General features: G+C 47.8%; 1 protein-coding gene across 1 annotated transcript in view; it reads left to right on the top strand.

The window, feature by feature from the left end:
• The window catches only part of LOC121577602 (FYVE, RhoGEF and PH domain-containing protein 5), a 41,229-nt gene continuing 24,641 nt past the window's right edge, over positions 1–16,588 (top strand). Inside the window, exons 1-7 of the mRNA XM_041891334.2 lie at positions 1–237; positions 3,742–6,529; positions 14,182–14,338; positions 14,456–14,514; positions 14,689–14,719; positions 15,830–15,981; positions 16,266–16,422. Coding sequence (XP_041747268.2) covers positions 228–237; positions 3,742–6,529; positions 14,182–14,338; positions 14,456–14,514; positions 14,689–14,719; positions 15,830–15,981; positions 16,266–16,422 — 3,354 coding nt within the window. The 5' untranslated portion in view covers positions 1–227. The remainder of the gene's footprint in view (positions 238–3,741; positions 6,530–14,181; positions 14,339–14,455; positions 14,515–14,688; positions 14,720–15,829; positions 15,982–16,265; positions 16,423–16,588) is intronic.

Below are 16,588 nucleotides of genomic sequence, written 5' to 3'. Positions count from 1 at the left end.
CAATGCGCGCTTCACCAATCGAGGACCACTACAGCTGGAAAGTAACTTGACGCAATAAACTCGACATAAGAAAACCAAAGTTATAGTTTTACCTTGCTGGTCTTTGAATAGCTTGCTTTCTGTTTCTGCGAATACGTGTTGTTGTCTAGAATGTACGGGCTGTTGCTTTCTCACAAGGATTGATAAATGATAAACGGTTCGGATGTTCGCGCAGATGGTTCCCGAAAATGAACACAGGTAAGATCACCTTGATTTGGACAAATGTACAACTCATATACTGTAGGTCTTGACAACGTTTTGGTCAGTTCATAATAAAACGCCGCATTGTCTGATTTGTTTTGTTCCTATAAAAAAGAGAGTGTGTAAGAACGTGTCCTACCCATAAAAAAATTGGAAAGGGACTGTGTGTGTAGGTAGGGGGCCAGACTTCCCACTAAGCATGGACCTTACGCCAACGTCTTTTGGATGTCTTTTTTTGGTCCTGTCCAGACCGGTTGTCTTTTTTTGGTGCTGTCCAGACCAGCCTGGATTTCAAGTAGATTTTTGGTCTTGTCCCCCCAAAAAATCTGAAACAATCATAGACGTCTGGCAGAGTGGTGTATCACATTTAACAAACCAAACATTGAAATACTGTAGAAGGTGAATTAGAAACCCAAACTGGTCTGTGCATCAATACCTGTATATAAAAAAATATGGTATACCGCCCATCTCTAGTATAGTACAGTATCATGTATTGTACCCTACTTTACTCGAATGTACTCTACTAAACTGTACTGCACTCTACTCTACTGAATTAAACTCTACTGTACTCTACTATACTGAATTAAACTGTACTGTACTGTACTTTACTGTACTCTACTCTACACTACTCTACTGAATTAAACTCTACTGTCCTGTACCGTACTGTACTCTACTGTGCTCTACTGTACTGAACTGTACCGTACTGTACTGTACAAACTTGTAAAACATAGCCTAGAATTCTATGATTAGCTCAGATCTGGTCTGGTCCGGGCTGACTAAATTTGGACTTGTTTGGGGGCGAAGCTCATTAGAATAACACCCAGCATGCTCTGCATGTGTTTGTTTCTACATTTACATTTTGTTAATTCAGCAGACGCTCCAGAGCGACTTACAGTCAGTGCATTCAACTAAGATAGATAAACAACAACATATCAAATCAAATGTTATTTGTCAAATGCTCCGAATACAACAGGTGTAGACCTTACCATGAAATGCTTACTTACGAGCCCTTAACCAACAATGCAGTTCAAGAAATAGAGTTAAGAAAATATTTACTAAATAAAATAAAGTAAAAAGTAACGCAATAAAGTAACAATAACGAGGCTATATACAGGGGGTCAATGTGCTGTGGTACAGGTTAGTCAAGGTAATTTGTACATGTAGGTAGGGGGGGGGGGGTTGATGCAAATAGTCCAGGTGGCCATTTGATTAATTGTTCAGCAGTCTTATGGCTTGGGGGTAGAAGCTGTTAAGGAGCCTTTTGGACCTAGACTTGGCGCTCCTGTACCGCTTGTCGCGTGGTAACAGAGAGAACAGTCTATGACTTGGGTGACGAGTCTTTGACAGTTATTTGGGCGTTCCTCTGACAGTATATAGGTCCTGGATGGCAGGAAGCTTGGCCCCAGTGATGTACTGGGCTGTACGCATTACCCTCTGTAGTGCCTTACAGTCGGATGCTGAGTAGTTGCCATACTAGGTGGTGATGCAACCGGTCAGGATGCTCTCGATGGTGCAGCTATATAACTTCTTGAGGATCTGGGGACCCATGCCAAAAGGCGTTGTCCTGCCCTCTTCACAACTTTCTTGGTGTGTTTGGACCATGATAGTTTGTTGGTGATGTGGACACCAAGGAACTTGAAACTCTCGACCTGCTCCATGATCATCTCCTTTGTCTTGCTCACATTGAGGGAGAGGTTGTTGTCCTGGCACGACACTGCCAGGTCTCTGACCTCCTCCCTATAGGCTGTCTCATCGTTGTCGGTGATCAGGCCTACCACTGTTGTGTCGTCAGCAAACTTAATGATGGTGTTGGAGTCGTGCTTGGCCACGCAGTCGTGGGTGAACAGGGAGTACAGGAGAGGACTGAGCACGCACCCCTTAGGGGCCCCCGTGTTGAGGATCAGTGTGGCAGATGTGTTGTTGCCTACCCTTACCACCTGGCCTGTCAGGAAGTCCAGGATCCAGTTGCAGAGGGAGGTGTTTAGTCCAAGGGTCCTTAGCTTAGTGATAAGCTTTGTGGGCACTATGGTGTTGAACGCTGAGCTATAGTCAATGAAAAGCATTCTCACATAGGTGTTCCTTTTGTCCAGGTGGGAAAGGGCAGTGTGGGTGCGATTGAGATTGCGTCATCTGTGGATCTGTTGGGGCGCTATGTGAATCGGAGTGGGTCTAGTGTTTCCGGGATGATGGTGTTGATGTGAGCCATGACCAGCCTTTCAAAGCACTTCATGGCTACCGACGTGAGTGCTACGGGGCGGGAATCATTTAGGCTGGTTACCTTTGCTTTCTTGGCACAGGGACTATGGTGGTCTGCTTGAAACATGTAGATATTACAGACTCAGTCAGGGAGAGGTTGAAAATGTCAGTGAAGACACTTGCCAGTGGTCCGCGCATGCTCCTGGTAATCCGTCTGGCCCCGTGGCCTTGTGAATATTGACCTGTTTAAAGGTCTTGCTCACATCGGCTACGGAGAGCGTGATCACACGTCTGGAACAGCTGGTGCTCTCATGCATGCTTCAGTGTTGCTTGCTTCGAAGCGAGCATAAAATGCATTTAGCCCGTCTCGCGTCACTGGGCAGCTCGCGGCTGGGTTTCCCTTTGTAGTCCGTAATAGTTTGCAAGCCCTGCCACATCCAACGAGCGTCAGAGCCGATGTAGTAGGATTCAATCTTAGTCCTGTATTGACGCTTTGCCTGATATATAGTGTATAGCTAATATATCTAGGATAATAGATATATCTAAACACATGAGTGATGAGGATTTTATTGACACCAGATATTCTTTTGATAATGCCCATTATTGATTTATGACAAGGTTGTCAATGGCATTAGACCAATTAGTGAAAAAAATATCAGAATTGGGCTGCCTCTCTAAACACAGCCTATGATGCATGTCACATTGCAGCTTTATGGAGAATCTGATTGGTTCTTCATGGTCCAGCCAGGGATGCTGTTTTCCTCAGGGGATGGAGAGGAGATCATATAGTTGATTGATCTATTGAGGTCATGTTTGACCAGTTGTGCTGTCATGTGTTTTCTTTTGTATTTTGTTGTTTTGTCCTTTGATACTCACACCTTCAAAGGAGCAAAAACTGTCTGAGAGGGGCTTCTCTCCAGTGAAACACAGGAAGTGACTTGGGGGAAATCCTTTAATAAATCCTTTAGGGTTGTAACTTTTGTCCCTCTAAGAAAAGTGTCCACATTCAATATCCTTCCCAGGTGTCCTATCTGTTTGAAGGCTTGGCTATCACAATACAAAGATAGAAACAACTTAGACTATGCTTTTCACAATTAAATGAGGGATATGAGGTAGTGATGAATGTTGTTTTAAAGATAGCCTACAACATTTCAATCTCGTCTGACTCTATATGGATTGTTCCTTGCTCCTAGTTAATCGTTTTTTTGTGCAGACTGCTAACCTCATGATTCCTCCCCTGTATGTTTTGAATATTCAGTTTCTGATTGAAGTTGCTAATGATGATATTTTTTGTTTTGTTTTCAGATTTTAAGAAACCTCCTATTGCTCCTAAACCAAAGCTTGTGAGTCACCTCACCTTCAAGCTGCCTTCCCCACTCATGTCCCGGCCCTGCTCCTCAGCCAGGGGCCCCAAACCTCCCATCGCCCCCAAACCCAAAGTACCACATGACCTTGAGGGGCGTGACTCTTCCCTGCTCTCCAACAACAGCCAGGAGGGGTACACCAACGGGGACATGCTGCCCTCAGATGAGGAGCTGGACCAGGAGAACGAGCCGGAGGACACTCTGAGTGGAGGGGAGGGGCTAGAGGAGGAGGAACCAGTGGAACCTCAGTATTACTCAGACGCTCTCAGTTCAGGGGTCAACGAGAATGGGTATGAAGAGCAAAGGGAACAGGAGGAGAAGATGATGCAGGAGGAAGAGGAGGACTGTAGGTTAACTGACAGCGTTCAAACAGAGGAGGTGGATTCTCTGGAAATGCTGGGGGTCAGTAATGCTGGATTCACAATTGACTCAGTGGACACGGTGGAGAAGATTGATACGGACATCACTGATGACATCGACGCTGAGGGCAGCTATGCAGGCGAGGCGCTGGCCGACAAAGATGGCCTCTCAGTGTGTGACCTCTCCATAACCAGCATTGAGGAGGAGGAGGCAGCATGCTACCCCTGTGAAACTGGGCCTGGGCAAGAGGAGAGGGATGTAGAGGAGGAGAGGGAGCAGGAAGAGGAGTGCCGAAGAGAGGAAGAAGAAGAAGCAGCTAATAGCACAGCAGATGCAGTAACAGTATCTATTTCTGAGGAACCCATAGCTCTCCTTGTCAAAGACAACATAGAGGACCTTGTTACAAAAGAGCCTTCATCCTTCAAGGAGGAGGATGAGGAGGAAGCAGAAGAATCCTTACCTAACCCTGGTAGTCCTCACAATGTCCTACAGGACGATGGATATGATGTAATTGGTCCCTCAAATGAGAGAGTAGGAAGGTGCCAACCATATTCCATCATTGATGAAGACCCCATGACTATTCAGTACAGTATTGAAGAAGGTGAGTGCCAACAAAGCCACCATGAAGCAAAACAACTCTTTGACACAGAGGAGGAAGCAGCTGACCCCAGCCTGGAGCCTTATTACATCTCAACTGAGGACATTGTGAACCTAGAGCAGAGCCCCACAGAGGGTAAAGGTCACGGATCGGCAGAGAGTGAGAGCACTTCGGAGGAATCTTCACTGGCCACCACAGAGATCACGGAACCCAGTGAGTACGCAGCCATAGGTGATGATGACTCGCTGTGTGATGACTCTGACGACATGGGGAAGATTGAGTGTGTCTCCTCTGAGGACTACGTTGAGATAGACGACGATGACGATGATGATGATGACAGGGAGAACATGACAGGTTCATGTCAGAAAAGGACGCCTGGATTCCAGACAGTGGAGGCTTTCCTGAACCAGAGTAACAACCAGCCCCGTTTCAGGCTGGTGTCCATCTCTTTGCCAGCGGACACAGACACCTCCCAGGCCTTGTTGTTCTCTGACAGCCAGCTGCTCTCCCCAGATGACTCTGATGTGTTCAGGGACGAGGAGGACCTAGAGGGCCACATCGTTCCCTACCTGGATGAGACCACAGACACAGAAGACAACCTCAGTGATGAGCATGTCTACGAAGAGGCCGGCCTGGACTCAGAGGGGGAGAATTTCCTGCCTTTTGACAGGAAGTCCATTGTCACCAGGTCCCGGTCGCTGTCGGGGAAAGTGCCTGGTTACGTGCCTGAGACGGTTCCAGAGGAGGCGGGTTCAGAGTTCCACGTTCAGAAATACTGCAAGGTGGGATTGGACCGGAGGGGACCCGCGTTGAGCAGCAGCCCCATGTTAAACTCAACCCGGGCCAAGAGCTCATCCAAACCACATCGCTTTCTTCTGTACCCCCGCTCCTTCTCCATGGAGGCACGGGACCTGCCCCTAAGTGTGTACAGGGAGGGCCAGGGTTTCTTGGAGGAGACGGGGGAGGACAGCCTCTCCCTGCCGTGTGTCACGGGCTCTTCTGGAAGCTTCTCCCAGCGAAGCCCCCTGCCCTCCAGCGGCCTGTCCACTCCTACATCAATGGTGGACATCCCTCCTCCCTTTGAGCTGGCCTACATCACCAAGAAGCCCATCACCAAGAGCTCCCCGTCCCTGTTCATCGAGGGAGAATCCCCAGACAGGCAGAAGAAGAAGAAGTCCTCCTTCAAGCGTTTCCTGATGCTGAAGTTAAGGAGAAAGACGGAGAGCAAGCTGGTGGTGGATGTCAACGTGTCCTCCTCGAGGTCCTCCTCTGAGTCCAGCCACCACGGCATTGCCAAGGTCCTTGATTTAGACAGGCGCAGCACAGGCAGCTCCCCGCAGGTCAAGTCCTGGAAAGTCAGTAAGCCCCAGCGCTCTCCTGAGTCCCCATCCACCTTTCTGTTCTATAAGGACGGGAAAAGAAAAGGGGGTTCTGTGGCCTTCCTCAACCGCAGCGTGGCCCGGGTAGAGTCCTTCGAGGATCGCACTCTCGCCCCCTTCACCCCCCTTCCCCTGACTAAACCCCGCTCCATCTCCTTCCCCAACGCTGACACATCAGACTACGAGAACATCCCAGCCCAGACCCTCAACTCCGACTATGAGAACATCCAGATCCCCTCTCGGAGGCCTGTACGACCGGGGACCTTTGCAGAGTTCTTTGATCATCAGAGTCGGGTGCTGTCTTCTGCCAATGAGACTGATGGTTACGTGGATATGAGTAGCTTCCCTAGGTTTGAGAGAAAAGCTCAGTCGCCTGAGCAGGAGCCTGAAAGGTATGGGGACATTTTTGTTTATACCTTGAACGTAACTTTTACTTTTGACTTGGATTTCAAGTTGTTTTATTTGTGTGTGTGCATGCGTGTGTGTGTGCGAAATGTAAATCTAGTAGTTCAGACTTGATTTTCCCCTACGAAAATGTATCAACCTCTACATAAATGTCCATTAATTATAATCCATATAATAATTCACATTTCCTGTTGTAGCAAACTGGCTGAAATTAAGATCCTATATCTGTAGAGGGGGTAAATCATTGAGGAACGAACATAACAATTCATTTGGGCAGGTCATAATTTTTCTGTCTTGGATGGCTACCTAAGGGATACGGTAGGGGAGAGTGGGGTAAGTTGAGCCAAAGGGGTAAGTTGAGCCACCATTGCTTGTAGGAAACCATACACAAAATTCATAATTTGACCAAATATTTAGGAAGATGTCATCATTTCATGGAGTCTGTGAAGGAAGAAACCACATGGAAAAAGTGGTAATCAAGTTCGTAAAAAAAAAACATATTTTCACCAAGTCAAATTAATTTATTGTGTTGGCGTTTCATGATGCTTGTATCTTAACCAAAGTAGATAATTTTAAGATTGTTCTATACATCAGTTGGGGTCTTTAAGCTTCAATATGAGGTCCTAAACCTAGCATGGGCTAATATAGTCAAAATGTTTGCCTTGGGGTAAGTTGAGCCAATGGTTGAGCCAATGGCAAGTTGAGAAAATGGAAGTGTTTTCTTCGCAGGCATTATTGCTGGGATATGAGGTAACAATAGGGCCTGGCCTATTTTAAACGTTTTTGAAAAAAGTACAAAGTGTTTGTTAGGTGTTAAGCCTGTGTTAAAAGATGCTTAAAATTATTAAAAGACAAAAAAGCGTTTGTGATTGTGTTGAATTGTATTTGGGAAATAAGAATAGACATGGTTTTAAAAAGGTAGTGGTATTATTTCATTCAGTACAGAAAAGTGTAGGCGGCTTAACTTACCCTGTACCGCTGCACAACTTACCCCATACCCTTTTTTTGGACAAGCTACGTTTTCAAAACGGTAATGTTTAAATTAATTCTGATTATTTCCAGGGATACACAACATCCTGAAATATATGTAGATATCTTTGTTAGAAAGAATACTATATTTATCTTGATGGAGTGATGCTGAATGAAATTGTATTTTCGACATACCCAACTCTCCCCTACCTAGGAGTCCCATGGTTGGGGGGACTGGACAGTGGACAAGGGATTCTGTTTTGTTGGGCAAGCTGAGTCCATGTGTGAAATTCAGAGTATTCTCCTCACACCTCCACCGTTGTTATGGTATATTGCAGGTATAATCTCCAGTGCTGGGCTGACATTAACCCACCCCACCCCCCTTGCATCCCCACAGTACTGCACCCTTATTATACAGACCTCCCCAGATTATTAATTGTCAGAGCATTTTGGAGTCATCCCTCTTCCCTCCAGCCAATCAGAAACAGGATTGGGAGATGCAATCTCAGTGTTCTGTGTGCTCTATGATGTGTTGCCCTCAGCAACGCTGTATAGTAGCCACGTTTACTATTCTGGAGGTGCATGGGAGGTAATCACAAGGTTGTTTTGATACACAGGACTCTGGGAATCCTTTGAATTGGTGATGCTATTGCATGTTGTTGCATCCTAAGAATCCAAATGATGTTCAGTTCACATTAAGATTATACATTGGCACTAAGACATTTCAAATGAAATTGTTTGCAAATAAAGGGTCAGAGATCCACTGCCTGTACCAACCACACAGGTCTTACTGTATTTTACTCTCACATTTGAACTGATATGGGTTTAGACTGCACATTTTGGTTTTCTTTATTGTACATAGCAGGCTATTTGGCTGTTGATCAGTTTGTAATGGTCAGGAGGATCAGACTGTAGTTTCTGTTTGAGGTTGGTCAACAGCGGTCAGGGGCTCTGTCTGTAGGTGTTGGGTGGAGGTTGGTCAACAGCGGTCAGGGGCTCTGTCTGTAGGTGTTGGGTGGTGGTTGGTCAGCAGTGGTCCGGGGCTATGTCTGTAGGTTCTAGCTGAAGGTTAGCAACAGCGAACGGGGACTCTGCCTGTAGGTGTTGGGTGGAGGTTGGTCAGCAGCGGTCAGGGGCTATGTCTGTAAGTGTTGGGTGGTGGTTGGTCAACAGTGGTCCGGGGCTATGTCTGTAGGTTCTAGCTGAAGGTTAGCAACAGCGAACGGGGACTCTGCCTGTAGGTGTTGGGTGGAGGTTGGTCAGCAGCGGTCAGGGGCTCTGTCTGTAGGTGTTGGGTGGAGGTTGGTCAGCAGCGGTCAGGGGCTCTGTCTGTAGGTGTTGGGTGGTGAAGTGCATTCAAATAGCCATCGATGCAATTGTGTTCGTTGTCCGTAACTGCACATTTTATGTGGCCTTTTATTGTCCCCAGCACAAGGTGCACCTGTGTAATGATCATGCTGTTTAATCAGCTTCTTGATATGCCACACCTGTCAGGTGGATGGATTATCTTGGCAAAGGAGAAATGCTCACTAACAGGGATGTAAATAAGCTTTTTGTGCGTAAGGAACATTTCTGGGATATTTTATTTCAGCTCATGAATCATGGGACCAACACTTTACATGTTGCGTTTATATTTTTGTTCAGTGTAGTAACTTCCTATTTGTGAGATGCAAAGAATGGAACCCCCTACATGTTGTTTATGTTTTTTGAGAATCTTCTAATGTACATTTCAGTGGTGTTAAACCCATTGGAGCATGCAGTGAAGCACAGCATTCACACTGTCACAGCAATAAGAAGCACTGGGGTCTGCCACACTGCTAACTCAAGGATGTGTTATCATCAGAGCATTAGCGCACACTCCCCACTGAGCCGCAATCATTAGCATATCCACCCAGGCTACCAGCAGAAGTGCATCTGTCAGCATGTACCATCCCATCCCACTGATGCTGGGCCATGGCCTGGGTATGGCTGTGTCGCTGGAGGCACTATAGAAGGTTTATTGGTCTCTCCCCACACTTGTCATAATTTCCCATTCAGGCTATCCATACTTCTGATGGTCCTCCACATACTGTAACTTTGCTATTATTACAGCAGTATTTTAACATGGAGGCATATAAAGTCAACTCAGACGGTTGAGTGCAATTCATCTGCGTCATATATCTCACAGATAAAGCTTTATGGAGAGAGGAGAGTAGGACTGCTCTGACTAAGAGACAAATTATGTGGAGGAATCTGAAATTCACTGTGTACAAAATATTCACCCTCTCAATGGCACACATGCACAATCCAGGTCTTAATTGTCTCAAGGCTTAAAAATCCTTCTTTAACCTGTCTCCTCCGCTTCATCTACAATGATTAAAGTGGATTTAACAGGTGACATCAATAAGGGATCATAGCTTTCACCTGGATTCATCTGGTCAGTCTATGTCATGAAAAGAGCAGGTGTTCCTAATGTTTTGTGCACTCAGTGTATTGATACAACTTTATAGACTTTGTATCAATGTAAATGCTGTATAAAGATAAGACTTCATGTTGTGGTCTGTAGATAAAGACATTAATGATGGAAACGCCATAGAGCGAGCTGGAGTGGGCAGATAGAATCTTGAAACATTTCTCTAACAACCTCATTGTTCTCTTCCTGAACAAATGGTTTTTAATTTGTTTATCTAAGAGCCTTTGAGTTTTATGAGCCATTCATCAGCTGATGATACCGTGGCCTATGAGAGATCACTCTGGGGTTGATTCATCCTCCTTTCCATTGATCAGACATGTTCCTCTTCATTTCCTATAAAGAAGCGTTACTAGACCTCTCTGTGTTGGTTTGGAAATGGACACTAGCTGAAGACAAGCTGTGTCTCACTGGGTCTCCCACCTTCATATTAATCTCAATAATGTTTTTTATGTTGTATTTTTTTATCTGTCTAACAATCAGAGTTTTGTCTTTTATGGATTTGATCCACTGCCCATCTGTGGCGTGTGATTTGGAAGGAGTCAGGCGCAGGAGGGTAAATCACAGAATAAAGGTTTATTCCGTATATATGTCGATACAAAGTACAAGGAGCTCCACCGAGCTCATATAACCTCCACAATAAACAATCACACACAAAGACAAGGGGGCAGAGGGAACACTTATACAGGTACTGATGAGGGGAATTGAAACCAGGTGTGTGTAATAAACAAGACAAAACAAATGGAATGATGAGATGAAGAGCGGCAGTGGCTAGAAGGCCGGTGACGACGAACGCCGAAGCCTGCCCTAACAAGGAGAGGAGGCAGCTTCGGAGGAAGTCGTGACAGTACCCCCCCAGGATGGAACGGACAAAGTTTGCTGGGGCCCCTTCGATGTCCAGAGGGGGCGGAGGGACCTCCCGCACCTCAGACTCCTGGAGCGGACCAGCCACCACAGGCCTGATGAGAGACACATGAAACGAGGGGTTAATACGGTAATCTCGAGGGAGTAGTAACCTATAGGTAACCTCGTTGATTCTCCTCAGGACTTTGAACGGCCCCACAAACCGCGGGCTCAGCTTCCGGCAGGGCAGGCGGAGAGGCAGATTCCGGGTCGAGAGCCAGAACCGATCACCTGGTACAAAAACCGGGGCCTCACTGCGGTGGCGGTCAGTGTTGGCCTTCTGGTGACGCACGGCGCGCTGGAGGTGAACGTGAGCAGCGAACCGGCTGATAACCTAAGACACATTGAAAGGGAGTTAGGTTAGTGGAGGAGTGATGAAGAGAGTTATGGGCATATTCGGCCCATGGCAAGAACACCGACCACTCCCCCGGCCGGTCCTGGCAGTAGGACCGCAGGAACCTACCCACATCTTGATTCACCCATTCCACCTGCCCATTAGACTCGGGGTGAAACCCAGAGGTCAGGTTGACCGAGACCCCCAGACGTTCCATCAACGCTTTCCAGACCCTGGATGTGAACTGGGGACCCCGGTCAGACACTATATCCTCTGGCACCCCATAGTGCCGGAAGACGTGAGTAAACAGGGCCTCCGCCGTCTGCAGGGCCGTGGGGAGACCGGGCAGAGGAAGGAGGCGGAAGGCTTTTGAAAAGCAGTCCACAACGACCAGGATGGTGGTGTTACCCTGAGAGAGGGGAAGATCGGTTAGAAAGTCAATACACAGGTGGGACCATGGCCGTTGTGGAACTGGTAAGGGCTGTAACTTACCCGCTGGGAGGTGCCTAGGTGCCTTACTCTGGGCGCACACCGAGCAGGAGGAGACATACACCCTCACGTCCTTTGCCAAGATAGGCCACCAGTACTTTCTGGTCAGGCAGCGCACTGTACGACCGATACCTGGGTGACCAGAGGAGGGAGATGTGTGGGCCCAATAGATCAGACGGTCACGGACAAAAGACGGCACGTACTGCAGCCGAGCTGTCATCGATGTAGACCACTACACCATGACCAAGCATGTCCCGAAACACCTCGTTCACAAAGGACTGGAAAACGGATGGAGCATTCATCAAACAGGCATTACCAGGTATTGCCCCATGGTTGTGCTGAATGCTGTCTTCCATTCGTCCCCCTCTCGGACACGCACCAGGTTATATGCACTCCGGAGATCTAATTTTGTGAAAAAGCGCGCCCCATGCATTGACTCGATCACAGATGGGATGAGGGGCAGAGGATAACTATAACGTATTGTCCCCTTGATCAATGCTCAGTAATCAATTTACGGGCGCAGACCTCTGTCTTTCTTCTTCACAAAAAAGAAACTCGAGGAGGCGGGCGAAGTGGAGGGACGTATGAACTCCTGGTGCAGGGACTCGGATGTCTCCATCGCTTCCGTTTCAGCCTGTGACAGGGGATATACATGAATCCTGGGAGGCACAGCGTCTACTCGAAGGTTTATCGCGCAATCCCCCCCGCCCCGATGAGGTGGTAATTTGGTTGCCTGCGTTTTGGAAAACGTGTGCGCCAAATTGAGGTATTCGGGGTGGATGCGCACGGTGGAGGAAGTCTCTGGACTTTCCACCGTGGTTGCACCAACAGAAACAGCTAGGCACTCTCGCGACAACCCTGTGAGAACCCTCTGTGGCCATGAAAAAGTGGGGTTGTGTAGTGCTAACCAGGGAAGACCCAACACAACAGGGAAATCGGGGGACAAAATAATAAAAAATGTGACGTGCTCTCAATGGGTCCTTTGGGTAACCATCGTGACTGGTGCTGTAACTTCCCTAACGAACCCTGACCCTAATGGTCAACTGTCAAGTGCTTTGATGGGCAGTGGAGTGGATAGGGGAACCAATGGAATACCTAGACTTAGAGCTAACGACCTGTCCATAAAGTTCCCAGCTGCCCCTGGTAGTCAGGGAAGGTGACGTGTATGGTGCAGTGTGCAGCAGAGGGCTCTGACCGAGTGTGGGTTTGCGCTACCTGGGGTGATGCGAGAGTGCCCTGCCTGCCGCCTCCAGACCCGGAAGAACCCTGACGACAGCGTGCAGTATAATGTCCTCTTCTGCCACAAGAGTGACACTGAAGCTGTCCTCCTCCGTTCTCCCGGATCGTTGCCCCACCCAGCTCTATCGGAATGGACTCCGAGTTGCAGGGGGGGGTGAAATGGGCAAGCCACTCCCAGGACGTCCTCTAGCAGCCAGCAGGTTGTCCAACCGGATGGCGATGTCCACCAGCTGGTCGAAGGTTAACATGGCAGGCTAGCTCCCTTTGGACGTCCTCTTGCAGGCTGCACCGGAATCCGTCGATCAGGGCCCGCTCATTCCACCCGGACTCAGCCGCTAGGGTCCGAAACTCCAGGGCGAAGTCCTGCTCGGTCCTCGTCCCCTGCCCTGAAGAGGTGAGCGAACTCCCTGTAGGTGTCCAACGCGGTTCCTCCTTCTCTCCAGACCCCGTTGGCCCACTCCAGGGCTTTCCCCGAGAGGCAGGAGACGAGAGCGGACACCTTCTCCCGCTCCAATGGAGCCGGGCTGATGTTCACGAAGTAGAGGTCCAGCTGCAGGAGGAATCCCTGGCAGCGGGCAGCCGTCCCGTCAAACTCCCTCGGTCGGGATAGATGAATCCCTCGGGGTGATGGAGTGTGGGTGGCCGGATCCGGTCGCTCAGCTGGTCCCGACGGGCCGGGTCCTCTCCTCTCCAGGCGTTGGACGACCTGGAGAACCCAATCCATCGCTTTTCCCAAGCTGGCTAGAATCCTGGAATGCTCGTGGACCCGTGTCACGACTCCAGGCATGGGCTCTTCTACTACTGACCCCATAGTGGGTGTGTGATTCTGTGGCGTGTGATTTGGAAGGAGTCAGGCGCAGGAGGGTTAATCACAGAATAAACGTTTATTCCGTATATATATCGATACAAAGTACAAGGAGCTCCACGACGACGAACGCCGAAGCCTGCCCGAACAAGGAGAGGAGGCAGCTTCGGAGGAAGTCGTGACACCATCAGATGAATTACAGCTTCATAACGCCTCCCTGTAAATGTCCTTTGGTTTAGTAATAACTTTGATGGGTTTAGGACTGCCCCCCCAGCTAAACAATGGATATATACTGAGTGTATAAAACATTAAGAACACCTTCCTAATATTGAGTTGTTGATCTGTGTGTGTTTGTTGACCTGTGTGTGTTTGGTGACCTGTGTGTGTTTGGTGACCTGTGTGTGAAGAGTATGAACTACACTATACTGATACTCTGATTCTGTCATCTCAGTGCCTATACAGAAGCCTACACCATGTGCTCCATAGCTGTTGGTCCCCCTGGTGGGACAGGGGGTGAGGCGGGGGGAGGGACAACTGGGGAGGAGGACCAAGGATGCACCTCTGAGGAGGAGGAGGAGGGAGGAGCAGATAACACATATGACAGACAGGTGAGGCTTCAGAACCTTTGAGACTGCTTGAGTGTTCAAAAATAAGTTAAGATATTGCTATTGTATAATGTTTGCTATTCAACAGAGATTTGTTACTGATAATGTAGTTCTTTACAGAGCGATGGTCGATCCAGAGCCTTCTACATTGCCAAAGAGCTGGTGGACACTGAGAGACTGTGAGTGGCCTGAGAATCACATAGAACACTAATGATCAGCCTCATTGTAACTCTGTAACTCTGTAACATTGTCGTGTCCCTTTCACCTTGTTCTGTCACCTTAATAACCTGTAAATTAATGCATATTTACATTTGTCTGCACATGGAAACCTGACACAATTTCTCTCTCTGCAGACATGTGAAAGCCCTCAAGCTTCTCCAGGAGGTAAGTATCAAGAAGTCTTTGAACCAGACATGTTTTCATAGATGGATTTCCCCTTACCTTCATGGAGCAAAATCTGCTCCAAGAAAGCTACCTGTCGTCTTTTAGTGCCCCTATGAGCTGGGAAGGAGAGAGATACAAAAGATGTGGAGTAAGGGTTAGGATGGCGATCTTCAGTGATATGTTTGGTACTTGGTACAACAGTACAGTAGTGGGTACACTAGCAGCCATGAGTTCAGATCCTGGCAGACAGTATTTCTTTGTCTGTGGAATGTCAAATCATGTGAATCACTCAGACAAGATAGAATCATTGGGATGGCTTTGAATTATGTAATGGAGGGTTACCCACAGACTGGAGAGCAGCGCTGTCTGCACTAGCTGTGGATGAGTTTTTAGCAGCAGAGCAACTATCCTATTTTAAGGGAGAGTAAGTGGTTCATTGCACATTTCAAGACAAAGGCAAGGGATTTGGAATGCAACCCTTCTGGGGTCAAAGTTAATCTCGGTGCACTTCTCTCTGCATTACATCACAACGCCCTGTCTGTCATCCCTCTCCTGAGAAACCAGGCTGGGGTTGGTGCTTTAAAAAGTGGGTCAGCTCATCATGGTTAATGGAATGACACAGCAATTTTAGTCTGTATTATTTCTGGGTGAGAACAAGAGAACCTGGAGTGTGCAATTGTTGTGATTAGAGACGTAATTGTAAGATGTAATGAAAATTCCATCACAAAATGTGGCAATGCCCCTATTGCAGTCATTGACAGGGTACTGCACTATACTACTGTATATGTAGGCAAGTAAACATACATGTACCATAGCAGGCCTACATTTTATGGCTTATGGAGATAATCTAATGCTCTGGCTCTGTACATTTTATGAGCTAACTGGCTGCCTCGTGCAATCATTAGCAGTCTGTCAAAAAAATAGACATCATGACAGACTGACAGACCGACATAATGCTCACTGAATCGGAAATTCACATTTTTGTTGTGTGAATGGAGTACTCTTCCAGCCGTAGGACTGGAAGCACTGATTGACTTCATACAATGACTGTGTGTCATGTACAGTATTTTAATAACCCATATGATCAAATCATCTTCATCTCTGTGTCAGGACTTCAGGGAGGCGGTGGGGGCTGCAGTAGGGGATGAGGGGGATCCTGTGCTGGAGGAGGAGAGGCTGAGGGAGATCCTCAACGAGCTGCCTGATGTTTACACTCTGCACCGCAGAATCCTCACCGAGTTAGAGAACCGCATCCGACAGTGGTGAGACATTGCAGAACCCATACCACACACACACACACACACACACACACACACACACACACACACACACACACACACACACACACACACACACACACACACACACACACACAGCCAACACATACAGTACTCATGACCGACAGAACACACATTAATGCAGCACAGAGGTCATTCATCAGATCAGATGGTCCATGTGTCTGCTGCATACTGAGCACAGTGTCTAGTGTGCACTCCTTCATTTTACTCCGTTTCTTTTCTTCATCCCATTCTTTCTCTTACTTCAGGGAGGAGAGCCAGAGGATTGCGGATGTCATCCTATCCAGGAAGTTTGAGTTTGTGGTCTTCACGACCTACATCGGTCACTACGACCGCAGCATGAGCCTGCTGGACGAGAGCTGCCGGACCTCACCCGCCTTCTCAGCCATCGTCAGCCAGTATGAGGTCAGACAGCAGGGCTGTTTAAAGTCAAGTGAGGACTGTTCATAGCAGATAGACTGTTTGAATAAGATCAGAGAAGACAGGGGAGGGTTTCTCTTAGGTTTCTCTCTGTATGCAGACCCTGAAGCCACAGTGAGCTATTTGTTAGTCAGTTTCAGCTTTCCGTGCA

This window comes from Coregonus clupeaformis, chromosome 12 (assembly GCF_020615455.1).
Source record: "Coregonus clupeaformis isolate EN_2021a chromosome 12, ASM2061545v1, whole genome shotgun sequence".
In the NCBI taxonomy this organism is placed as follows: Eukaryota; Metazoa; Chordata; class Actinopteri; order Salmoniformes; family Salmonidae; genus Coregonus; species Coregonus clupeaformis.
Note: the sequence above shows the minus strand (reverse complement) of the source record. Positions and strands in the feature narration are given on the sequence as shown.